General features: G+C 38.3%; 2 protein-coding genes across 2 annotated transcripts; both read left to right on the top strand.

Annotated features, from left to right (window-relative positions):
- Window positions 1–462: 462 nt before the first annotated feature.
- Window positions 463–10,338, top strand: LOC121979702 (protein SHORTAGE IN CHIASMATA 1 homolog). Its single transcript, XM_042531690.1, has 10 exons — window positions 463–843; window positions 920–958; window positions 1,041–1,127; window positions 1,222–1,296; window positions 1,393–1,464; window positions 2,364–4,351; window positions 6,380–6,560; window positions 7,641–8,120; window positions 8,613–10,082; window positions 10,160–10,338. Exons 1-10 carry the CDS (start codon window positions 505–507, stop codon window positions 10,271–10,273), a joined length of 4,845 nt encoding a protein of 1,614 aa, XP_042387624.1. The 5' UTR covers window positions 463–504; the 3' UTR covers window positions 10,274–10,338.
- Window positions 10,339–13,944: 3,606 nt separating this feature from the next.
- LOC121980746 (remorin-like) lies at window positions 13,945–16,805 on the top strand. Its single transcript, XM_042532936.1, has 5 exons — window positions 13,945–14,241; window positions 14,644–14,694; window positions 14,798–14,885; window positions 16,008–16,089; window positions 16,381–16,805. Exons 1-5 carry the CDS (start codon window positions 14,028–14,030, stop codon window positions 16,573–16,575), a joined length of 630 nt encoding a protein of 209 aa, XP_042388870.1. The 5' UTR covers window positions 13,945–14,027; the 3' UTR covers window positions 16,576–16,805.
- The last annotated feature ends 9,727 nt before the right edge of the window (window positions 16,806–26,532 follow it).

The following is a 26,532-nucleotide window of genomic DNA, read 5'->3' on the forward strand; positions in this document are numbered from 1 at the left end:
AATAGAAAAATCACATGTATATATAAGGGATTGATGTCTTGTACACTTATTGTGACGACTCTCACATGTTCGGATGCTCGGACCACATCGGGTGCCCCCGATTTGATCCGAGCGCACAGACATGTGGTCGCCTAAGGTGGGTGTGCATGGTAAAATTCATAGAAATTAAAAAAAAAAAATGCACACAATAATCATTACCGACTCGATTGGGATAGGGAATCGGATCAATGGATATTCAGTCTGTTGATCTAGTTGCGGGCCCGGTTCAGATCTGCCCGGGTCAGATCTATGCATGTTTGGCATGTAATTACCTTCGGATCCGGGCCGGACCAGATAGTATGGGCCGTTCAGTTGACTCGGTTCAATTTCCACCTCTAGTCCTTACGGACTATAAAATCCCATTCAAGTTCCAAAGCGCCATTTCCATTGCAGAACCGCGGCAGCGTCTGTCAACGGCTAAGAGGAAGACGACGACGGCGGCTTCGGCGGAGAAGACGAAGAATAATGCGATCTCGATTCCTTAACGTCGACTACTTCGCTTCCCGATCCTCTATCGGAACCCTAAATCGCTTCCAATTCCTCCCACTTCCCGTTCCGCTTCCTCCTCCCGATCCATGCCCTTCCGATCCTTCCTTCGATCTCGGCATCTCCTTAGACGGTATACGTATCGACCGCGGGATCACGTTGGATGTAGATCCGTTCCCGATCGAGGATGCTCTCTCTCAGTTCCTATCGGATATCATACCTAAGACACTTCCAGCAGCTGAGGATGGCGGTTCCCTTCGTATCAGCCCAAGGAAGAAAAGGTTTCGTTCTGTACCAGGAGTATTCGAAGACAATAAGGTCAGTTAAGTCTTCTTTCTTAGTTTTTTCCCCATGTCGATTTTCTTAATGCAACTGGGTGTTCCATGCTGTCCAGGTGTCGGAAGGATCTGGAGCGCCTGATGTTGTTTCGGAAGTGACGCCCTTTCTTTTACTTGGCTTCTAATTTTAGTTTCTCCTGGTTTTTTTGGTTGATTATAATTTGATATCGCTCACAGATTGTGGCTCTTCTACTCCACGAAGAGAGGGATCTGAATGGAGATTTAAATTTGAGGCATAATGAGCTTCCGGCTGAGGATTCCGAGGTAGGTTCAGTTAATGCACTTTGTAACAGTTCTTATTTTTGATAACTTTTTTCCTTGCGAGAATTCTGTGTCTCTCTCTATTTGACATCGTCAGAGGATTGAACTGCGTCAGGGGATTGAACTGCACAAGGATTTCTTATTTGAGATAGTCGAAATAGATCTACCCTTGGTAATATATTAGTAATGATAATTAATGATTCCTTTGTTCTGTTTAATTTTTTTTTTTTCAAATCGATATTACTTTTTTCCCTTGTTGGTTTGATAGGGAGAAACCATGGGCTCTGAACCAGAGGCATCTGGAATTCACTTTGAGATTCCAGGCATCACTATTTCTATGGTACGATGTGCCCATTTGATGATGAATCTATTTCTCTATACAGTTCATGCCTTTTTCTTCTCTCTATTTTTCTTCTCACTTAAGTTTTCAAGTACCTCTGTATGAGCTTGTTTGACAGAATATAACTGGCATTTTAGATAAATTTCCAAGCTCAACAAAAATGAATTGAAATATTTGCTGTTTCAACATTTTGTCTTATTCACCAACTTCGATAAAGTTATGAAGAAATGATAAACAACTTGTTATACACATCCTCGGTTTAACAAAATCTCAATAGTTGTCTACATTTGTAGCACTGTTATTGTTTATTTGAGAATGAGAAATGTCATCATAGTTTATTAACGATACCTGAATATGCATATAGACTTCTTATGGTAATCCTTAAGTTTCAAATAATTTTAGTGCATCTTCTGAAATTCTTCTCTCATCCCTGTTAACCTTAAATTCAAAGGATATCTTATTTGAGTAATCTTTTCTCTCCATGCAACTTTTGTCTCTTCAAATGTTAGTCTTAATTTTGCTTTAGCAATTGAGTTACCAGAAGAAGAAACAAAATAAAATTCTAGGCTGAGAAAGATGGTTGCCACAAAGTTATGTTGAAATTTTGCATAATTTCAGAACCCAAATTCAATATAACAAAAATTTAAAAATCCCTAAATGCAATTTGTTATCCTTTGGGAATTAACCACTGATGAGCATGCCATGCCCATCATTCATGTTTTTTGGTTAAGGTCTTCTGAAATTATCACCATACCTCCCTTTTATTTTTGTCAATTATGTTTTCCAAAAACATATGCAAAAACTCATACTAACTATTGCATAATTTGTCAAATGTTCTTTTAATTGGAGAATATTAACCATATCAATTTTTGTTTGTTCAAATATATGTTTCTTTGTAGGATAGAGTCAATATTGACATTGAAGTTAAGGTCATCTATCCCCACAAGATTGCTAAATCAATTTATTTAGTGGATGAACTTGATGCCATATTCGATGAACATGAGTCTTCTCTAAGAACTAGGAATTTTAGTACAGTGGAACCCAAGTTGATATTACCACAGTTTGAAGTGAAGACCTTTTTGGAATCTGATGCTGGTATTTCCAGTGCAGAAGCTTTTGACTGTCTGCTTTCAGTTATTGGACCTTGTATCGGGTCCCAAGATGACAAACTAGTGGTTAGTGCCAATGAGTTCTTGGAATCTAATAGTGTAGATATAATGGGAGATGTTTCAGGAGAATGCTTAATGGACTATAGTCATCAAGATAAACCTATGTGTCTCAACTCCATTCTAGAGATGGATATGATAAATATTGGTGATGTTATGCTCCTTGAAAATGGTCCAATACTATATGCAGTTCCTGCTGATGGACACTATTCCCACTTGCCGTGTTCTATACATTTACAGGAAATTCAAAATTTTGATTTTCATTCAGATGATGTCTTGCAAAGTTATGTAAGTTCACAACTGGGTAAGACTCTGGAGATGACTGATCTAATGGTGGTAGATGATATTAATCACACTGATGGGCTATATCAATCTTTTGTCAGCACTGAGCTGGCGCTAGTGGATGATACGTTTAAATCACTTCCAACTCCAATCCTTTCTGATGATAAGACAATGAAATCAAAGAGCATGATTGTCGAAGAGTTACTTCATACCCTGGAACCTCATTCTCTGTCTGCTTGTGATGGAATATATTTAGATTGGCATCTTGTGCTGGAAGGAACATGTAGTAATGATGTTTGCCTTTCCTACATAAATATGCTGTACAACGTGAATACTTGCGAAACAAGTTCTGATGTTCACATTGACCGTTCAGAGATTGCATCTGATATTGAATTCTTCGAGGACTTCCATGAAAGTGGGGACACACTACAGTCTAAGGAATTGCCCACAAAAGATCAATATTGTGTCCAGCATGTTACTCAACTGCCTTTCCAGAATGAAACCGCTCAACTAACAAATCAAGGATCTCTAAATGAAAAAACTCCAGAATGGAAACATAACATTATTTCAGATAACTCTTCTGTCTTATTTGAGTCGATGACTCAATCCAATGATCTCAACTTTTTCTTGGATGTGAGAAGAGGCACATCAATGAGAAATTATGGACATCAAGCCATGAAAGGTTCTGATAAGAAGATTTCGTTACCCATTCCTCTCTCTCAAAATCCATGTTTCACATGTGAAATTCCTAAAGAGAAGTTTGCACAGTGGGTAGTTGATGTGCATACTGTTACCCTCTCTGACTGTATTTTGGGTCTTATGGAACATACTCAGGAAACATATTTGACCATCTTGGAAGAGAGCCCTTATTTGAAAACCAACAATTGGAAAATCAACAATGATTATGAAACTTCAGGCCTTTCAAAGCAAAATATTTTGAACCTCATTATAGACAAAGTTCCAAAAGAATGCATTTCAGACTCTAGTCATGAAGATATCACGACCTTAATTGCCCTATATGGTGTCAAGAAGTTGGCATATTTCTTGTGTTTCTTTGGGGTTCATGCTGCTCATCTATATATAAGCTATTTGATTGGAAGCATCAAGAAATTAGCTGGAAGATTACAACATCTTGAGACCTTACTTGAAGATATAAGAAGCAAATCTGACAGACAATTGATTGAGTCTCATCCATCATTGGTTCTTATAGAGGGAATACTGAATTCAAATATTCATAATGCTGAGAAGATACTCATTGTAGCTGAGAGGGTATTTTGGTTACCTTTGACTCGGAAGTTGGCTTCAATGGGGACAAAATATTACACAATAATGATTAATAATATGCCTCTGAATAGTGTGGATGAAAGAGACAATGATGCATATGATCATTCTTTTTTGGAAGGCCTACAACATTCAGATTGTTTAATAGCATCTTACGAGTAAGTATTTGGGATTATAAATGTAGATAGATGTATTTCCTGAAAGGTATAGTAGAAAATGCAAACTACTGTTCTTGTCTTTCTTTTTGTTTTTTTAAGTTGATTCTAATCATTTAGACATCATCTTTTCTTTGATATAATTAGTTTGCTATTTTTTTCATCTTTGGAAAAAGGGAAAATGCATCAGACTTATAATTTACTATCCAGATTTTCACCCAGATTTAGTTTTGATTTATTCTCTATGTCGTATGATGTCTGCTAGGTGTATTCTTGCACCTATTTTAAAAAAAATCTAGTATACTAGAAATGATTGATAATCTCATTTTGCCTTCATTGGTCCATATTGATGAGATACAACACACAGGATTACAAGCAATATTTTAGCAAGATTTGTTTCTTTTGTGTTTTGACTATCCATTTTTACTTTGCTTTTCCTCATCTGTAATTTTCCATTACGTATGGATTGATTTGTAAATCTAGGATTACAGTTTTTAACCAATTTATCCCATATTCAATTCATATTTATCTTATGAATGAACTTCACAATTTGTCGTATATACCATAAACTCCCCAAGGTTGCCCTATGTTGCTGATTCCTTGCCTACACCTTTTTGTTTTTATTTTTATCTAATACTAGGTTTAGTTCTAAGGACCTGGAGAAATGGGAGGAGAAACATAAGGATAGAAAAATTAGCGTGACTTTTCTATGCTCCTTATTTCTTTCCTTCCATTTCTCTCAGCCGGGCCTAACTCTAATGCATAAAGGCAATGTATCTTGAAGAACTTGGATAGAGAGGATTTGTGAAAGAAAAATATGTTAGTTAGGATTCAGGATCATTTTATTGTTTTAGAGCCTGAATAATCTTTTATGTTTGTATGCGTGCATCTCATAATTGTAATTTGCAGCTAGCTGTAATATTACTTTTTTATTTATTTATATGCATTCAATTGTGCTCCTGTTCACTCATATCATTTTTCTAAAAAAGGTTAAGATTCAGGATCATATATTTATTTTCTGCTAGTTTCATGACTCTTCATTGGGAAGGGCTGCCACATCAACCTATAATGTCAGTTTTTAGCATAGCTCTTAAGTTTTGCTTGGACAGCACACAATCCCCAGCATCTGAAATGCCTATAAAAGTTTACAAAACCTAGATGTTAGGTAGTTATTGTTGTCCAAATCTCATTCTAGATTTACTCATTAGTCCTTATATCAATTCAATCCAATTGGCCTTCAAAAAGGAAAAAGTTATTATAAGCTTAAGTGTATGACTTATGACAAACTGCATTTGTAATAACAAACCACTGAAAGGAATAACAAACCACTGAAGCTTTTGCAACTCTTTCATGTATTACCTTTGATTGCCTTATTTATTTAATATAAGAATTATTTGGTCACTTTTTTCTAAGTTCTAGCATCTTTTACATCCGTGCTTAAGTGTTGATGATACAATGTTTGTTATCTTCAGTCTATAGAATCTATAAATGTTCTCAATTATCCATTATATTTTTTTTGGTAAATTATCAACCCTTTACTTACTATGGGTTTAGGTTTTGCTATTGAAAGTAAAAAAGCATCTGGAACCCAACTAGCTCTAATATTCTTTGAACAACTACTTGTTATGGTATGAATCCATAGACTATGATCTCTTCATTTTTTAGTTGCTGTTTCCTCAAATTGCAGAGATGAGAACTATTACCTATCAACTTGATCTCCTTGGTTAAATGAGAAACACTCAGATATCACTGTTTTGAATCATCTATATTGCTAAAAATAGAGTTTATATAGTGGCAAATGCTAGAATGTAAAATATGCCATTGCATTATGTTATCCTCTTTGAATCAGAAGTATCTATTTTAAATTGTCTTACAATTCAATTAAACAAGTAATTTAGACTAGCAGGGGCCAGAATGTTTTGAACATTTCATCTACATTAGTACTTATAATGATTTCATAGTATAGCCATTTTAGGCTTGCCTTGGATATCTGACAAATTTTCACAAAATTCTTTCTGTTGCATTCACAAGGAATATTTCTGCATCTTTTCCTTTCAAAAAGTTTGGCATCATCTTGGAGTATGGAGGCCCATATGCATCATCAAGATTATCCTCAATGGTTCCTATATTGGATGGCTTGCCTCGAGTTCACTTCATCCATGTTGAATTTGCCACTCATCCTACTGCACTTTTTCTTTGTGAAGGCCCTGATGTATTTCCTCTCTTTTACTGTTCTCAACTATTGTCTGTTTCAGTTGTTTCAATCTCAATGGCATTAACTTTACTGTATCCATTTCCTGTTACCAATTGAAAATTAGGCAAACTCTTTCTGTATGTAGCTTACAAAAGTGACAGATAAATGTGTTTGGAGTAGGAACTTTGTTAATAGTTAATACTAAATACTGCTTTCCAGTCATTTCCATCACTAGAAAATAGGTGTATGCAATGTCGCGAGAACTGAATAGGACGTTGATTCAACTGATCAAATGGACAGCGAGTGGCTATGATCCAATGTATTTAGTATTATTTTTCCAGTTGACCAGGATTTTTCATCTTGAAAAACTGCATCTAGGGAGGTTAGTTGGTTTGCCCTCGCTCTTCAGTTTTTAAAAGTACTCATCAGTGCCATATTGGGCTCCAATTGTATCAAACAATATAGTTATGAAGGAATAGACGGTTTTTGAGCGACTTGTTTATCCTCTATTAATAAGCTGCTGTAATCTTTATACACAGGATCAAAAATATTTAAAAACAAAAAAATCTGCGAAGAACTATTTATACAACTTTATTACTTTCCACAAAATATACGCTTACAACATACATACATAACATTGTTATTTGATTTGCATTTATCTGTTGTCATAGAGACGTACTCCAATTCAACTGGGTTTGCTAGTTGACTTATTCTTGAAAGTGAGCATCCACCCGTCTCTCAAATACATGTGCGCCAATGCAGATGCAAGCACACAAACATATGTAAAATATTTCTTGAATTTCTGTCAGGGACAGAATTGTATGCAGAAAAAGAGAATTTATCTTTATCATTGGTGCTCAGTAACAGGAAATAACTTCATTGCAGTATTGGATTATGAATTGTCTTGTATTTTACTGGGCATACCATTGAGTGGTTCTTTGTCGAGTCCAAAGTCTAGGTACCTTAGGTACTGTAGTCCTTTGTTTTTTTTTTCCTTTTCGTTTAAGAAAATTTCCAGACTCTTAGATTGTTGTGTTTTGTATTTTCTCTGAATCAACACTTGCTCCACTTACACTATGAATCTTTTATCTTCTGCAGGATACTAGCTCACAATCCATACCCGGTGTCGAAAAGAGCTTGAACAACATTATAGAGATCCTAAATTTTGTTCCATCTGAGAAGAATAGTTGTCTAGCATCCAAATCTGGTAATGAGAGGGATTCCTCATATGAAAATCAAACCATAAGATCAAAGGATATCAATTGCAGGGAACCTTGCTTCCCTGAAGCGGTAATCATTGTTAATACCCAAATATTTGATAAGAAAATGCTTATTTCTCGACGAACTTCATACAAAAAAATTTTAGCAATGGAGAAGGCTGGACTACAAATAGTGGAGCGAGATGTTCATCTACCTTTGGACTTGGTACTTGATGCTGCAGTTTGCCTAATTTGGTACGAGGCTAGAAATTTTATGGGCAGTAAAGCTACTGAAGACTCATTCATTTCAATGTTTGTAGAGAACATGGCGACCAGCATTCTGATTTCTCTTAGTTACTCTTTCAAGTCGTGCATACTGGTGAGCCTATTCTGTCCATCTTGAACTCTATATAAGAATCATAGAAGGTCTGTCTAATCTTTAAGCATGCATTTCATCCATTTTCTTTCTATCAGAAAGTCAATTGGCATACACGAGTTTTGTACAAATTATACACTGAACAGAAAAGTATCAAAATTATTCTGGTTATACCCTCAATTAACAAATATTTCAAGAAAAAAAAAGTAAGATAAAGTTGTTCCATATAACATATCTGAATTAATTTCTTTCGTGTTATTTTTGCCTCCATCAGTAAGCTTAAGGAAACTAACTTCTGATACACTTAGAACTACATGAAGTGCATAGCTAAACCTTGTAAACTCCAATGGATGTGCTAGTTTTTTTATTAGCACAGTAATAAGACGGTTTATCCTTAGCCTTGTACCTGCAAAGCTTTTCCTATATATCTTTTTGATAATTTTTGTAGTCTGAAAATCTTCACTTGCTCACATTTGCTTCTCGATGCTGCTCTAGATCTTCGAGGGAGAGAGAAGCTTCCTCGCCGCCATAATGGAGTCATCTGATGCACTATATGCAGCAGCCTCCAGTCTTGATATTAATTTGCAACTATTTTGCTCACATGAGCCTGATTCAACTGATGACATAATATTGAGCTGCATTAAAGCTGCAACTAGTTCAACTAAGGGTATATATCCAGCAATGCCTGAATCCGAGTCCATTGGCGAATCATTTCTTACAAGATTTCCCTCTATAAATCCTCTCTCCGCTCATGTTATACTTTCCTCTGGTGGTAGCCTTGTTGAATTTCTGCAATGGTCAAATGAACGCAAAATTCAAGCAGTTGCAAAGTATCGTGTGCCTGAAGAAAGTATTTCTCTTTTCAGTGCTCTGTGCCGATTTGGAGAAGTTGGGGAATCTAAATCTGTTATGACGCAGTGTTCCTCTATCGACTCAGATATTGACAGTCAACTGTTATCATCACCGAGAAAAAAGCAGAGAAATGTCTCTCACATTCTTCCAACACCCTCTGACGATCCTTTTCTTGCTTGTGCCGAGCCATTGAATCAAAATATTCATCTAAAAGAAAACCCTCCTTCATTCCAGCAACATCAGTTACGGAATTTTTTCAACATTCATGAGAAAATGAGAAAGATAGACAACGATGATCACAATGACATGTTGGATAAAACAGCCAGAGGATCTGCAAGTACTGGTAATGGTTTGAGTGGAAGAAACGAAAGCAATTACAGAGGTAAAAGCTTCATTGATGTAATCAATGATGAGTGCATTTTCCTAGACGAAAATCTCTCCTCAACATCAGATGCCTTCAACTTTTTTGAGGCAGTTGATTCTGACAGTGAACCAACAATCAGAAGCTCTAAATCTACAAGCCGACAAACTCAGAGCAAAAAAGATCATTCTGTATTCCCAACCTCAGAAGAGATCAACCATCATATGGACAGCTTTTTGAATGATCATCCAAAGTTTGACGACAGAATATTTAAGAACGAACACACACACTTTAACTACAACAAAGATGATGAACTAGTGATAAACTGCGGTCATTACAAGAGCTTTATGCAGGACAACAATGCAAATATTATCAATTTGTCAGCTCAAGAGAAAGCTCCACCAGCTGATGCCGGGAATCCATTCTCAAATACAGCTCGACAATCTAGTTTGCATGGACCAGGCTGGTTTACTGATATTCTGAACAGACTGAAGGAGAAGGGCAACAAGCAACAACAAACAATCCAAACAAACCCATATTGCAACTCTGCAAGGATTTTAGATACACCAATAAAGACGCGGAGCCCTTCTATCATCGACACTTACAGGTACCAAGGCAATAATCAGATGTCCAACCCAACCAAACGCAAGTGCAAAAAGGATGTGAAAAGACAATTTTCGAATAACAACAAAGGTAAGGACACACCCTTCATCACCAGAACATGGACCCCAATTGACAAAAGAGCCAGACAGGTAATTAATTTCCGATGCCTGTATTTGTTGGCATGTTTTTACATGCATAAAGAGAAACTCATATGACAATTCTGCAGAATCTTTATTTCACAAGAAATGGAAACGAGAAGCAGAGCAGACTGGTTTGGAGAAGTAGAGACAGCCCGAACTTAGATAGTAACATTAGGAAGAGACACCGAGAGGACTGGTGAATTGGCTTGCCTACATTATAATAGAAAGGTATGGGACTTCTCTGTTTTACTTAATTTGGCTAGGAATTTCTTCACAAACTATTATACTTGTACTGTTAAAGTACACACAGAAGAATTAGATCCCTTTTTCTTTTTACCAAACTATGTGATCGAGTTCCTTTTGAATTTCTCGGCCAAACGTAAAATTAAAGTTGAGTTATGGTTAGTCCCACTACAAGCAACACACATGATCAAAGATCATACTTTAAGCGGAATCAAACTGGATTGGCCTCTTGTCATAATCTGTTGGTGCTGTAATCCATAATACTTCTGAATCTTACTGTTTTTTATTCTTGGGGAAGAATCAAATGAGTTGTCAAAGCCACTAAATGGTCAATAGATTCCACCGAGCCAAAATGAGTCGATCTTGTGGTCCTTTTTATGAACAACAGAATGTCTTTTGTCACTTTTATCATTGAGACGAACCCCCTTCATCTCCATCTATAGTTATGATATATCTTAATAGCATCAACACAACAGCTTATATGAGATAATTCCCTCTATATTTATCATGTATCTTAATAGGATCAACACCTGTTGATTTAAACGTGCTCTCTGAATATTATGAACCGAGTAAAAAAAAATTTAATTCAACCTTAGGAAAATTAGCCCGTCTATTCTTCTATTTTAATAATTTCTTTTTTCCAGAGATGGTTTTTTTGTGGCATTGTTTTTAGTATGAAAAAGCATAATTTTTTGACAAGGACTAGTAAAATTACTCAGCAAAGATCTCTCTAGTAAGATAACAATAAAGCAGTTTATGCATTTGTCAAAGAAATTGATACATGTCAAGAAAATTTTATATTTTACCTTAATGTGGTCTTGCTAATATTTCTAGGAACAATAAAAAACTTGTACAAATGGATTATGAGATTTTGTGGAATTAGAGCTATAGAGTTGATGGATGAGATAGAGCTGAGATTTTTTATTATAATTTTGTGGCTTTATATATATATATATAAAGCTTGATGTTATATAAGGACAATCCTGTAAGAGCCTTCCGACAGAGGATGCACACATCTTGAGCTTGATTTAGATTGAAAAAGATACCATTCTTCAGATTCAAGGTTGAACAGGAACAATCGTGACAGCCCATTCGGCGATATCAATTTGTCCAAGCTTAATGTCATGTCATCAAAAGTAATTAAATAAATAAATAGGATGTTAATACATGAGTAGATAAGCTGCAACACCTAACCTCTTTTTCTAGCATTAGGATCGATTATCTTGAGAAAAAAGAAATCTTAAATTAAGGAGCTCTTCTTGTGGTAGCAAAGCTGTCTTTCAGGTATTTTCTTCAGAGATATCTAATATCCAATTCTATTAACATCAACTTAGCAACAATCATAAGTCACGGATAAGCCTACCTTTATTTGATTCCGACATTTTCCTTCCTCATACTGAAAAATATTCAAGCCGTACCCTTAGAAATCTTCTCTGAAAGAAAAAGCAGTTCAAATCTTCTGTTTTTAAATTTTTTTATTTCCGTGTCCCCTGTCAATCGGACGGATCAAATTACATTTTAATATATCATGACATCCTTAAAATGTGTACAGTATCTTTGTGATGTGCAAGACATCCTTGAGATGTAATCTGATCCGTTCGATCGGTAAAAAGACATGGAGACAGAAAAATTTGAGGATAAGGGATTTGAACTAAGAGGAAAATTATATAATATTGATTAAAGATAATAAAGAGGAAAATTATCTATTTTTAGAATTAATTAGATGGAATATATACACCTAAGTTATTAAAAAATAATAATATTGATTTTTTTTTAAAAAAATTGCTGTATAACTTTTTTTTCTTTTGTATTTAACTCTCGTACCTTGTCTTTGTATCGTATTAATTATCGCTTGTTCGTGGTAAAAAGGCAAACAAACAATTCTATATTTTAAACCAAATCCAATCAAATCTTCGTTAAATAATAAAACCAAATCAAAATTTAATGCGACAATTTCCTCCATCATTCAATCATGTACTTAAGTTTTCCAAATATTTAAATTAAGTACCCTACTTTTTCAAATTACAAGATCAAATTTCCAAAACATCCTTCAGTTTTTTATCGGGCAAAGTTTCTTAAATATTCAAATTACATATCCTAATTTTAAAATTATTAAATCATATATTCAATTTTATTTTTATCCCGATTACTTATTCTCAGTTGACTGCTTATATAATTATAACAGATTAATATATATTTTTAAAATAATCTATTTATATTTTAAAAACTATTAATTTTAATATATTAAATCAAATTAATGTTGGAGAGCATGAAAATATCTAATTATATTTGTAGATTTAAATATCAATTTGATATATCAAATTATATTCATATTTTTAAATATCAGTTTGATCTACTATAATAAAAATAGGATAAATATAAATTGATTTAACTATTACACTGTAATTGGAATAGTAAAGAGATAAAAATAGAATTGTATGTGTGATTTAATAATTTTAAAATTAAGATATATAATTTAGACATTTAAAAAAAAATCAGAAAGCTGAACATCCTTTACTCATGTGTCTTTCTCCGCCCTTTGTTAGACTAGTGGCCGACCAAACAGGTCTGCAATCCAGGCCAAGCTAGTCAAGCGATCAACTGGTTGCGATTTCAATATTGAGTTGGCCACGAAAATGCGAGTGGATGGTTTGGTCATGAAATCTTGATCGAATTGATTATGAAATTACAATCGAGCTAGCCATGATATTGCAACTGAGCGAGGCTTGGAATCGTGGCTAAGCAGTCGCTCAATCAATTCAATCCCGATTTTGTAATCAGCATGGCATCTTGTTTGAGCAGGTGGACTAGCCAGTCCACGAGTTAGTTTATTCACTTTAATTTTATGTTTTAGATTTTTTTTTTCTCCACCTGACCCGGGACCCGGGGCTTAATCCGAGTGCTCCTCCTAGATTCGTAACTCGTGTGGCAAAAGACGATTCGTTCGTTCCTCGCGCTCTTGCCAATCCGTTTCTAGACCAACACGGAGGAGGTAAATCATGGGTGGCTACTAGCCATTAGTGCAAATGACCAAGACATGGGGAAAGTTATACTCGGTCACGCTGAATTTCGATCCCAAAATCTCATGTGATAATATTCTATGTTTTAATCATCGTACTGTCCCGAGAGGATAAAAATTTAAATCTCCTAGATTCGTAACTCGTGCGACTTATCCAACTCGTTAAAATTATTTGATCTTAGGAATCTATGCGACTTATCCAATCCAAAACTGATGGTAAAAAGAAGGAAGGCGGTAGTTTCGGAAAATCAGTACACGTAATAATTTTAAAACTAAGATGTTGATTTGGGTATCCAATAAATTTTCAATTTCCTGTTCAAACCTAACTAACAACCCTACCCACGTGGCATGCATCCAGCGAAGGTGAGTCGGTGAGTCGACGGTGGCAGGTGGGCTATTCGGTAAGTGTCACCGTTGTCGAGCCCCACGGAGCGCTGTGGTCCACATCAACGTGTGGCCCAGTCATTGATGACAGCCACATGAACGCGGGTCCCACTTTGGCTGTCCAATGAAGCCTCGCACATGCGTCTCACCGTTATCTTCTCCAGTAACGCCGAGTTGTGTCAGATGATCAGTGTTACGCTTTTATTTGCGTAGCGTTTGTATATATATATATCGGAGTTGGAGCTCGGCGACCTCTGCTACTTCGCTGCTGTTGTCTTCGTAGATTTTGTAGGGTTTGGTGCTGAGAGATGGGTGAGGAAGAGGCGAAGCAGGCGGCGCCGGAGACAGCTCCGCCACCTCAGGAGACAGCGCCTCCACCGCCGGAGACAGCGCCGCCACTTCCGGAGACAGCTCCTCCACCGCCGGAGACTGTGAAGGACGTGGCGGAGGAGAAGGCCCCGGTTCCTCCGCCGAAGGCCGACGAGAAGCCGGATAATTCCAAGGCTCTCGCCATCGTCGAGAGTGAGAACGTTTTCCTTCTTCTCTCTGTCTCTCATCTTTTGTTCTCGTGGAGGGATTCTACGTGTTCTTGCTCAGTGAGACTTGTTAAAACCTGACCATCTTTGACCTATTGAGATTTCATATCCATGTTACTGGCTGGTGATGGCGAAATCAGTTAGAAATTTGTGTATGTACTGAAGAGTGGAATTGGGGATTTTTTTTTTTTGTTGCTTTTCTCGAACTTGAGCTTTTCGGTCATAATTCCTTTTCTATTCATTGATTTCGTTCTTGCTCTTGTAGTAAATTACAATTTGGGATCCTCGGTAAAACTGACTGAAGATTCATGATATAGAATCTTTCATCTACTGAAACTTTACTATCTATTGCACTTTTTTTTTTTCTAAAAATTTCCTTTGCCTTCAGAAGTTCAGGATCCACCTAAAGAAAAGAGCTCAGGGGGTTCTATTGATAGAGGTAAGTGTTTGGAGGTCTACAGAGTAACTTCTCTGATTATCTTTTCACATCAAGTTATTTTTGGGAAAGAGGATGTTAATGTTTGATGATGTTTATCTTTCAGATGCTGCTCTTGCAAGGCTTGAATCAGAGAAGAGATTGTCTTTAATCCTGGCCTGGGAGGAAAATGAGAAGACCAAGGCAGATAATAAGTATGTCAATATGAAATCTTATTGAATCTTCCACTTTAATCTTCTATTAATGCATCTCATAGAACCTCAAAAACCTAGAGATATCTAGGAATGACTTCTTGCAATGTCAAAGTTTTGATCTATTCAACAGATGATTGCTTAGAGTTGATTATAGAAACAGACTGGATAGCTGATGAGCTGGACCAACTCATTTCTTCTGGTCCAGTTATGTTTCCCCTTGAAGGTGTATACTTTCAAATTGAAGATTAGAAACTATAGAAAATTAGGTTCAACTATATATAGCTTAAGCACCTTACAGCTGAGACCTTAAAGGCTAAGAACATTACATCGAGACCTCTAGGCTGGGACCAAGACCTCCAGGCCCGGGACCCTCAGGGCTGAGACCTTTAAGGCCGGGACCAAGACCTCTAGACCGAGATCTCTTTCGTGCTTATTATTTTGACGTGGCGTTGCAATTCTTACCTCGGAATCCAAGTTATGTAAGGTAGACTAAAATGCACTCATCCATCTGGAAGTATGCTGTCTAATACAAGAGCTGGATTACCTTATTATTTTAGTTCAGGAAAAGAGGCCTATTTGACATATAATTCTAATTGAATTCCAGTAAGTGACGAGGAAAAGAAAATTCACCTATACAGGACTAACAGGATTTTAGCATTTGAGGTGTGTTTGTTAATATCAGCTAGCTGTTCCTCTACCGCATGATCCATCTTTTTTTGTTTGTTTGATTTGCTTGAATGACTTGTTCTGAGCTATGTTACCTACTTGCAGCATGAATTATTAATAGCTCCCTCTATCTTGCCATTCTCTTTGACCAATAGCCACTGGTAAATTTTAAAGCAGGATCAGACTGTCAAAAGAACAAGGTTAATCTTTGAATGCCGAGTTACATGTATGGTTTGAGGTCTAGCGATTTCTAAATGAAAAAACAACAATGATCCAATTACCTTAAACATACTTATCTATGTACTAGGGTTGATCATATTAATTTTAGTTGTCATCAAAAATTTTATCCTTTTTTTTCTGTGAAGGAGAACTGGTCAATATTCATGCACTTTCTGGTTCCTTCTATGACAACCTAATTTATTTAATTTAATATGATTTCTCATCATTGTTCAACAGGGCTGTTAAGAAATTGTCATCCATTACTGCGTGGGAAAACTCTAAAAAGGCAGCAGTGGAAGCTGAGCTGAAAAAGATTGAGGTACGTGCTTATTCCTGTAATATTCCACACATGGCAAAGCTGTCGAGCTGAAATATTTCTTCTTGTTTTCATGAGGAATCTGTAGAAATGATACTGAATTGAAATATTTCTTGGTTTCATGAGATTTCCGTAGAAATGATTTTCATATGGTTGCTTTTATAGGATGGAATCATTAACAGACTAACAACACGAACGATTGTGCTCGAAAACATGAACTAATGATTGTGATAATCAATTAATATAATAAAAATAGCTTATTGATATTAAACTTGGATCCTGATGGATGTGCAGGAAGCGCTGGAAAAGCAAAAGGCAGAGTATGCTGAAAAGATGAAGAACAAGATTGCATTGCTCCACAAGGAGGCAGAGGAGAAGAGAGCAATGACCGAGGCCAGGCGTGGGGAAGAGCTCTTGAAAGCTGAAGAACAGGCTGCAAAATATCGTGCCACGGGGATTGCACCCAAAAAGCTTTTTGGTTGCTTTTAAGCATGAAACTGATTGATGCGTGGCTGGGAACAAACTATTTTGTGATCTAATTCCTCTGTTGTGTGTGTGGGTGTGTGTACCAATGTTTATAATTACGTTGATGCTTGTATTTAGTTATGCTTCTCTCTGTAAAAGCTTGATGCTTTTGTATATTGACTAGAGGAACAAAAGACTGGTTTGTATAGTTTGCATTATATTTGTATTGTGGATATTCTTATTTTTAAATTTAATCGAACTCGTGGATCAGCATTATTTTTAACCGTTTAGTGTATGCTCCTGCCTAAGATCGTCAACGGTCGACTCATCGGTGAGGTATTATTGTTGATGTTGATTTTATAGGAGATTGTGTGACTTTCAGTTTGAGATGAGGAACACAATAAGAAACTATGTTAGAATGATGGTCGGGAGGGTTTTCGACGCAGTCATTTCGATGCCTAAGATAGAAAATAAATGATTGTTGGAATTAGGGTGTTTTGGATATGATGCAGTCATTTCGATGCCCAAGTAAGATTTTTAAGAAAATAAATACTTGTTGGAATTAGTGTGTTTTGGATATGTCTGTGTTTACGTCTCATAGGGATTGGTCATCTTTTTATAGAGTCGAGATCATTTGTCATGTTCTTGATTTTTCGTGAGTGTTTTCATGTTCTCCTGAAATAAATGGCCATTACACCTCTTTTATTTTGAGTAAGTGATTACGTTTTCCATCGTTTTTCCATAACGCTCGTATTATCTACGTTGTCTAATGGTCCATCACTTTACTCTCGGTCGATATCCGAGTCCTTTGACCCATCTGAATTGGATTGGTAGCCCGTAGCCGGGACGTGGGTTTTGGTGACTCAAAGTCGAGAGTCGGGACTTGACGCTCCTCTCCCATCTGGAGTGGGCTGGTAGCCGGGAGTCGGAACTCGGTGCTTCTCTCTCATCTGGAGTGGGCTGGTAAGCCTATAGATGAGAGTCATGTTATGGTGACTTGGAGTCGGGACTCTGCAGCGCAATCTTTGACCATTTGCCTAAGTAAATTACAAACTTTCAATCCACTTGGCTCTCGATAACTTCCTCTGTGTCACCCGCATATCACTGATTTTCCCCGCAAGTCTATTCAACGGAGGTGATAATCTGATTGACTGGACATGTCTAGTGCAATAAAGTATGTTTCTATTCCTCCTAGCAAGTGTACCAACAAATCAAAAGTGCATTCTTTAATAAGATTTGTGCCTTAATTACCACCACAACTATTAAATACAGGACATGCTTTATCAGACTCGAATTCCATGCTCTGGAGAATACTATTGACTCCAATATTATATCATATTAATGTGAGATGACCTTTGGATAGGATCGACTAACCGTGTAATGATTATCAAGTGATACTGTAATTTGTACACAAACTAACAACTGATGATTCTTCTCTATTTTCAAGACAATACAGATGCAAGGGTCTTGATTAACTACCTCCCTATATAAATAAGATTGCGATGGTGGTCTCCTCTTTGTGCAACCCTCATTTGTGCGTACGTCGATCTTCTCCACCCTTGCTTCCTGCCTACTGCATTACCTTCCTTGAGTCCGTTCTTTGTTTTACCCTTGTCAAAGGTTTGCTCACCCCTCCTCTGGCCACGATCTTCCCTGCTCCCACTTGCATCCCAGTACTAGTCTTGTGATACCTATAGGATCTTCATCCACTCCTTGGTACCGATCTATAGAGTCCAGCTTCAGTAGCGCCTCCTTGGACCAGCTAAGGGCTATTTATGAGATTCATGTTAACCACATTTTGATACTCCCCAATGATAATGACCGTCCTGACCGTCCCCCTCTTGGTTGTGTTACTTTCTTTCGAAGTCATCTGATAAGCAGGCTTTGCCCCCCTTCTTCTCCGATGTGTTTCAATATTTTCGTATCTTTTGTGTTAGTTGGGGCCTAACTCCTTGATTTTAACCGGATTAGTCATCTTGTCCAACCTATACCGAATTCCCTTGTCCGCTTGATTATTCCACTACTTTTTTTATCCTAAGAAAGTGGATGACAGGGTATTTTTCTTCTCTTCCTGAGTAGGTCACGATCTGATCCTTCCCTCATCTCATAAGGGATGGAAACTCTAACTTTTCTTCGTCTTCCGTTTTCAATATCCTGGCCCACCTGATAGCAGTAGTGTTAGAGTGAATACTAAAAGCCTAGCTTTTGGTATAAACATTTATCTATAAATAAGAATCACATTGGTCAAATATCTACATTTATGATAAATGTAGTTGTTCAATTAATTTATACTATAGATAACATGGTGTGTGGTGTCATACACAGAGGATCATGTTATCAGCACCTTATAAATTATAAACAGTAGCTCACGACCAAGATGGAAAGGAACAAACCATTGGAAGGTCGTAGTGTAATTAGATATTAGTTTATCTTAACTATATAATTACAATAGTACACTTAGAGTGTATTGAGTAGGACCATTAGAGGTCGTTTCTTTTTATACTGACTTTATAATGGAACAAAGACATTAGTTATTATGGAAGTGTGTGCTCTTAATCCTAATATTATAACAAGCACATATATTTGATATTTATTTCTTTAATTTATCAATGGGTGAAATTTAGTTCGATAAATTAATAAGCCCGATAAGTTGAAAAATTATATCACTTATAGTGTGTGTTGTTGATTATAGAAGGAAACTGTGTTTTAGTGATCTAGGTTGATAATGTCTCCAAGAGGAGCTCATAAGGATTGTCATGTTAAACCCTGCAGGTAGACTTAGTCTGACATGACGATAAGGTTGAGTGGTACTACTCTTGGACTAAGATATTAATTAAGTGAGTTGTCAGTAACTCATTTAATTAGTGGACATTCGACATCTTAAACACAGGGAGACTAACACACTCATAATAAGAAGGAGCCCAAAATGTAATTTGGGATTGGTGCGGTAGTTCAATAATAATTTTTAGTGGAATGAATTATTATTGATGGAATTAAGTTGTGTGTTCAGGGCGAACACGGGAAACTTAATTTCATCGGGAGACCAAAACCAATTCCTCCTCTCGGTCCCTATCGTAGCCTCTTGTATATAGAGATTTATACTCACCACATATCCACCTTCTTACCCAACCTAGCTATAGGGGCCGGCCAAGCCAAGCTTGAAGCTCAAGCTTAGGGCCGGCCAAGCCTAAAGGTTGAGCCTTAAGGTGGCCGACTAATTGCTTGGAGCCCAAGCTTAGGTGGCCGACCACATCATATTAAAAAGGATTTTTGTTTTTATTAAAATTATTTCTTAGGTGGATATTATGGTTTTAAAAGAGAGTTTGAAATTTAAATATTTCCTTTTATAGCTTTCTACAAAAGATTAAGAAAAGATTTGAAATCTTTCCTTATTTGTAGATTGAAAGGTGGATTTTAATTTTGAGAAAACTTTCCTTTTTTAACCATGTTCATGATTTAAAAGAGAGTTTAAAAATTAAATATCTCTTTTATAAGTTTCTACAAAAGATTAAGAAAAGATTTGATATCTTTCCTTATTTGTAGATTGAAAGGAGATTATAATTTTTAGAGATAACTTTCCTTTTTGAAAATTATCCACATGTTTAAAAGAATGATTTTAATTTATAAAATTTCCTTTTTATAATCCATCATGAAGGGAAAAATTATTGGAGAAATTTTTTATAAATTTCTGGAAACAAATTAGGAAGTTTTAATTTTTATTTTAATTAAAACTCTCCTTGTTTTGGGGAAATAAGTGGCCGGCTATGTAATAATGAAAAGGAAAATTGTTTTTAATTAAATAAAATTTTCCTTTTCATGGCAAAAGAATTAAGGAAGTTTTTAATTAAATTTCCTTATTTGCCAAGACCAAGGATTATAAAAGAAGGGGTAGAGGCGCCTACATGGCTTAACGACTTTATTCTATTCTTCCTCTCTTTTCCTCCTTGGTGGCCGGCCCTAGCTTCTCCCTCTTCTCTTCTTCTTGTGGCCGGCGGCAACCCCTCTTGGAGCTCTTGATGGTGGCCGGTTCTAGCTGTTAGGATCGATGGTCGCGGTTAGAGAGGGAGGTGTGAATAGCCGCCCCAAATTCTCGTTTCTTTCTACAAACTAGGGTTAGCGCAGCGGAAATAAAAACAAGAAACGAAACTAGGAAGGAGAAGAAAATCAAACCTAACACGATGATGTAACGAGGTTCGGAGATAAACTCCTACTCCTCGGCGTGTCCGTAAGGTGGACGAAGCCTATCAATCCGTCGGTGGATGAGACCCCGGAAAACCGGCTAATAACAACTCCTTCTGGGTGGAGAAACCTCGCCACAATAACTTGCAACAACAAGATAGAAATACAGCAAGAAATATAAACAATATGAATGTAAAACACCTTGCTTGCCTTCGACTGGTGTCCGTTGACGAAGCAGCAACTTCACGGAAGAACAGCAGCAGCTGACCAGCCGGGGAAGCTCACACGAAGCTTCAAGCAGAAGCGAGCTCAGCAAAGCTCAGATCACAGCAGTGAAGAAGAAAAAGCAGTAGCTTCGAACCAGAAGAAGAAGAAGAAGAAGACGCCTAGAAGCCCTCGATCTCCTTTTATAACCTGCACTGCAAAGAGGACATCGAAGAAGACGGAGATAGCCGTTGTCACTCACAACGGATAGTTCTGGACCGATCAGGCTCCATCCTGATCGGTCCACAGAGCTCCTGATCGGTCACGGGACCGACCAGGCTAAGCCTTGGACTGTGCTTAAGGTCTGGACCGATCAGGCATGCTCCTGATCGGTCCAGCTTCATCCTGAGGACCGATCAGATCTTTCTCTAATCGGTCCAGGGACCGATCCCCTTCCTTTTCTCCCGAGCTTCTTGCCTTCTGATCGTTGTTTCTTGATCGGTCTGCAGACCGATCAGATAACACTCAGTAGGCTACTGTTTGGTTACTGATCGGTCACCAGACTGATCAGATAACCCAGCGTATCACTGGATCGGTCACCAGATCGATCCAGGTTTAGAGCTCCCGGCCCTAAACCCTACTTGGTCCTGAGAACGAGCTACCGAGCCCTCTCCGACTTCGTCCGGTCCAGAGAACGAGCTACCGAGCCCTCTCTGACCACAGTCCGGAGAACGAGCTACCGAGCCCTCTCCGACTTCGTCCGGTCCAGAGAACGAGCTACCGAGCCCTCTCTGACCACAGTCCGGAGAACGAGCTACCGAGCCCTCTCCGACTTTCCGTGCCAAGTCTCCATCTTGGTCTTCTCCGTGCCAAGTCTCCATACTTGGACTTTTCCCGTGCCGGGCTCGACTTTTCACCAGATGTCTGGTCAACCTTGACCCATTTGGATTTCCCTTGCCTGGCTTCACTCACCAGGACTTCCAAACTGCCTAGCTTCACTCACTAGGTCTTTTACCTGGCTTCACTCACCAGGGTTTCCCATCTGCCTGGCTTCACTCACCAGGACTTTCTCCAACTGCCTGGCTTCACTCACCAGGACTTTCACTTTCACCTAGCTTCACTCACTAGGATTTTCACCTGGCTTCACTCACCAGGATTTCCCGAACTGCCTAACATCCCAGTTAGGACTTCCCAGTCAAGTATCCGGTCAACCTTGACCTACTTGACTCTTCTTCATCCAACCTGATCAGACCCTGATCAGTATCTCTCCGCATGGACAACTGCACCTGCATTGTCCATGTCTACATGTCTTTCTGTATTGTCAAACATCGAAACCATGACCAAGGTTTACGCTTGGTCAACTAGGTCAACCTTGACCTAGTGGAAATTGCACCAACAATCTCCCCCTTTTTGATGTTTGACAATACCTTTAAGTTAGGCTAATCCAATAGCCTCAACTTTCCTCATGCCACTAGGTAATGAAACATAAGTTACAACCTTACATTTTCCTTCTAAGAAGGCAACCTCCTTCTTAGATAATGAAGGCCTAACTTAAACCCTTCATTCTCCCCCTATTGACACACATCAACAAACTCTCCCCCTGAAGAGTAAGTTATCGTTGTTCACAACTTCACTCGTCGTGATCAATAAACTCTCCCACTAACTCCAATGTTCTTCCTTGAACATTCTCTAGACATTATTCCCCTTCTTGACACACATCAAAAGGAGTGAATCAAGGTCAAGAGTTTCTTCCTAATGAAAGTCCCATACCTTTCATTGAAACCCTTAATTTCCCCCTTGAAACTAAATTCAACAATTAACTTAGTGATAATCCCATATCACTCATCCTCAAAAATTTCAACGAGTAAAAACTCCCCCTAAAAGTCAACTCCTCTTGACTAATAGGTAAAACTCCCCTAAAGGTCAACTCCTCCTTGACCATTGCACCAACAATGTCTTGGAGAGTTCCAAGCCTTTAGAAACCTAAAACACCACTTCCCGAGCTGAAATTTCAGACAACCAGTCGAATTTCAGCAAGTTGGGACGCCCTGATCGGTCACCAGACCGATCAGGCTTCCTCTGGATCGGTCCAGTGACCGATCAGGAAAGCCCTGGATCAGTCCAGTGACCGATCCAGACACTGATGGACAGATTTCTGAATTTTTCCTTCCCGAAATTCAGAAACCTCTAGAAAATCACAGAAAATTCAAAAAATTATGAAATTTTGAGAATACATTCCTCATACCACATACTATCATGGAAAAATAGTTTTTTATGAAAATATCTTCTATTTTTCAATCTTGATACAAAGTTCAAAAGACTTTGAAATAGCTCAAAGTTAAGTCATCTTTGTATCAACTTGTTCAATGATGAAGGCTATTACTAGAAAAGCTTCATCAAGGTTTTTCAAATCAATTTTGAAATGATTTTAAACCCTTTAATTTGGGACCACAATCTTTGGGCTAAATGTACATGACTTGTACACAAGCTTTCCCTATGATCCCCCATTTAGAATTAGGTTCATCTAGGTACAAGAACTATGCACCTTGATCCTAACTCATAATCCTAATATCTCACACACATCTAAGGTGTATCAAACACATCCAAGTCAATTTTGATGTGAGATATGGGTTTAGGTTAGCTTAATCTAAGTTCTCATGCATTTTTCTAAATAACAATTTGATCTCCATATCAAATTGTGTTTTAGTCCTTAAATCAATTTCATTGATCATTAATGCACAAGATGATGACATGGCATATAATTGTATCATAAATGGAAACATGTGCCAATGTCATGATGTCATGGCATAAAGTATGAAACTTAAATAAAGCATGACATTTAACTAACCTAAGCATTATCATGACATTTTAAATGATCATAAAATAAATATAATGTCATGACATAGCATATGACAAACAATATATGGCAAATAACACATAAAGATATAGAAAATACCTAATTCTAGCCTTAGTTGCCATTTTTGATAATTTTGATCATTTTGCCATAGGTTCTATATTCCTAAGTGTAATAGACCTAGCATCCTATACCAAAGATTTTTAGATCACTATGTGTCAACTAGATTGACTCTAGAAAACTCCTCAAATTTGATTGGCACATTCTAATCATCTTAGGAATAATTCTTAATTTCATTTTCAAGGCTTGATTATACCTTGAAAAATCCTAAAGTGCCACCTTTTGCCATGATTAGGTTAACTACCTATTCAAGTAAGGTTGGCACACCCTAACTAATCTAGCAGCTAGAGAGGGGGGTGTGAATAGCCGACCCCAAATCGTTCGTTTTTTCCTACGATTAGGGTTAGCGCAGTGGAAATAAAAATAAGAAATGAAACTAGGAAGGAGAAGAAAATCAAACCTAACACGATGATGTAACGAGGTTCGGAGATAAACTCCTACTCCTCGGCGTGTCCGTAAGGTGGACGAAGCCTATCAATCCGTCGGTGGATGAGACCCCGGAAAACCGGATAATAACAACTCCTTCTGGGTGGAGAAACCTCGCCACAATAACTTGCAACAACAAGATAGAAATACAGCAAGAAATACAAACAATATGAATGTAAAACACCTTGCTTGCCTTCGACTGGTGTCCGTTGACGAAGCAGCAACTTCACGGAAGAACAGCAGCAGCTGACCAGCCGGGGAAGCTCACACGAAGCTTCAAGCAGAAGCGAGCTCAGCAAAGCTCAGATCACAGCAGTGAAGAAGAAGAAGCAGTAGCTTCGAACCAGAAGAAGAAGAAGAAGAAGACGCCTAGAAGCCCTCGATCTCCTTTTATAACCTGCACTGCAAAGAGGACATCGAAGAAGACGGAGATAGCCATTGTCACTCACAACGGATAGTTCTGGACCGATCATGCTCCATCCTGATCGGTCCACAGAGCTCCTGATCGGTCACGGGACCGACCAGGCTAAGCCTTGGACTGTGCTTAAGGTCTGGACCGATCAGGCATGCTCCTGATCGGTCCAGCTTCATCCTGATCGGTCCTGGGGACCGATCAGATCTTTCTCTGATCGGTCCAGGGACCGATCCCCTTCCTTTTCTCCCGAGCTTCTTGCCTTCTGATCGTTGTTTCTTGATCGGTCTGCAGACCGATCAGATAACACTCAGTAGGCTACTGTTTGGTTGCTGATCGGTCACCAGACCGATCCAGATACCCAGTGTATCACTGGATCGATCCACTGATCGATCCAGAGTTTGGTTTTTGCCCAAACCAAGTCCCAAGCCTTCCAAACCAATATCCGGTCAACCTTGACCTATTGTTATCTCATGCTTAGCATCTGGTCACTCCCTTGACCTGCTAAGACTCCCTACCAAGTGTCCGGTCAATCCCTTTGACCCACTTGGTCTTTCCAACACCAGATGTCCGATCATCCTTGATCCATCTGAATTTTTCCCTTGCCCGGCTTCACTCACCAGGACTTTCACCTAGCTTCACTCACTAGGACTTTTACCTAGCTTCACTCACCAGGGTTTTCCATCTGCCCGGCTTCACTCACCAGGACTTCCAAACTGCCTAGCTTCACTCACTAGGTCTTTCCCCTGCCTGGCTTCACTCACCAGGTCTTTCTCCAACTGCCTGGCTTCACTCACCAGGACTTTCACTTTCACCTAGCTTCACTCACTAGGATTTTCTATCTGCCTTCCTGGTCTAGAGAACGAGCTACCGAGCCCTCTCTGACCTAGTCCGGAGAATGAGCTACCGAGCCCTCTCCGACTTCGTCCGATCCAGAGAACGAGCTACCAAGCCCTCTCTGACCTAGTCCGGAGAACGAGCTACCGAGCCCTCTCCGACTTCCACATCCGGTCCAGAGAACGAGCTACCGAGCCCTCTCTGACCTAGTCCGGAGAACGAGCTACCGAGCCCTCTCTGACTTCCACATGCCAAGCTTCCATACTTGGACTTCTACGTGCCAAGTCTCCATACTTGGACTTTTCCCGTGCCAAGCTCCCTGCTTGGACTTTTCCGTGCCAAGTCTCCATACTTGGACTTTTCCCGTGCCAAGCTCCCTGCTTGGACTTCTCGAAATAGATCAACTCAAGTCGGGTCAACCAGGTCAACCTTGACCAAGGGTTGCACCCACAATCTCCCAAGCTTGTATCCTTGTAAAACATCAAGATACAACTTTTCTGTTCACGTCAAACATTGTCAAACATAACTCGTCAAACATCAAAACACAACTCGAGTCAAGTCAACTCGAGTCTGGTCAACCAGGTCAACCTTGACCTAAGGTTGCACCAACAATCTCCCCCTTTTTGATGTTTGACAAAACTCATAATCAAACTTAGGTTTTCTAATGTTCTTCCTTGAACATTCTCCCCAAACCTACACTCTCCCCCTTTTTGACACACATCAAAAAGAGTGAATCAAGATCAAGAGTTTCTTCCTAATGAAAGTCCCATACCTTTCATTGAAACCCTTAATTTCCCCCTTGATACTAAATTCAACAATCGACTTAGTGATAATCCCATATCACTCATCCTCAAAAATTTCAACGAGTAAAAACTCCCCCTAAAAGTCAACTCCTCTTGACTAATAGGTAAAACTCCCCCTAAAGGTCAACTCCCCCTTGACCATTGCA

Source organism: Zingiber officinale, chromosome 5A (genome assembly GCF_018446385.1).
Source record: "Zingiber officinale cultivar Zhangliang chromosome 5A, Zo_v1.1, whole genome shotgun sequence".
NCBI classification, from domain to species: domain Eukaryota; kingdom Viridiplantae; phylum Streptophyta; class Magnoliopsida; order Zingiberales; family Zingiberaceae; genus Zingiber; species Zingiber officinale.

What these genes read in the sequence shown, in the direction of transcription:
- LOC121979702 (XM_042531690.1), top strand. Translation starts at nt 505, where the DNA reads ATGCGATCTCGATTCCTTAACGTCGACTACTTCGCTTCCCGATCCTCT. An exon ending in TGTTTAATAGCATCTTACGA is followed by an intron (nt 4,352 to 6,379) that starts GTAAGTATTTGG and finishes TGCATTCACAAG; the next exon opens with GAATATTTCTGCATCTTTTC. An exon ending in TTCTTTGTGAAGGCCCTGAT is followed by an intron (nt 6,561 to 7,640) that starts GTATTTCCTCTC and finishes TATCTTCTGCAG; the next exon opens with GATACTAGCTCACAATCCAT.
- LOC121980746 (XM_042532936.1), top strand. Translation starts at nt 14,028, where the DNA reads ATGGGTGAGGAAGAGGCGAAGCAGGCGGCGCCGGAGACAGCTCCGCCA. An exon ending in AGGGGGTTCTATTGATAGAG is followed by an intron (nt 14,695 to 14,797) that starts GTAAGTGTTTGG and finishes TTTATCTTTCAG; the next exon opens with ATGCTGCTCTTGCAAGGCTT. An exon ending in CTGAGCTGAAAAAGATTGAG is followed by an intron (nt 16,090 to 16,380) that starts GTACGTGCTTAT and finishes ATGGATGTGCAG; the next exon opens with GAAGCGCTGGAAAAGCAAAA.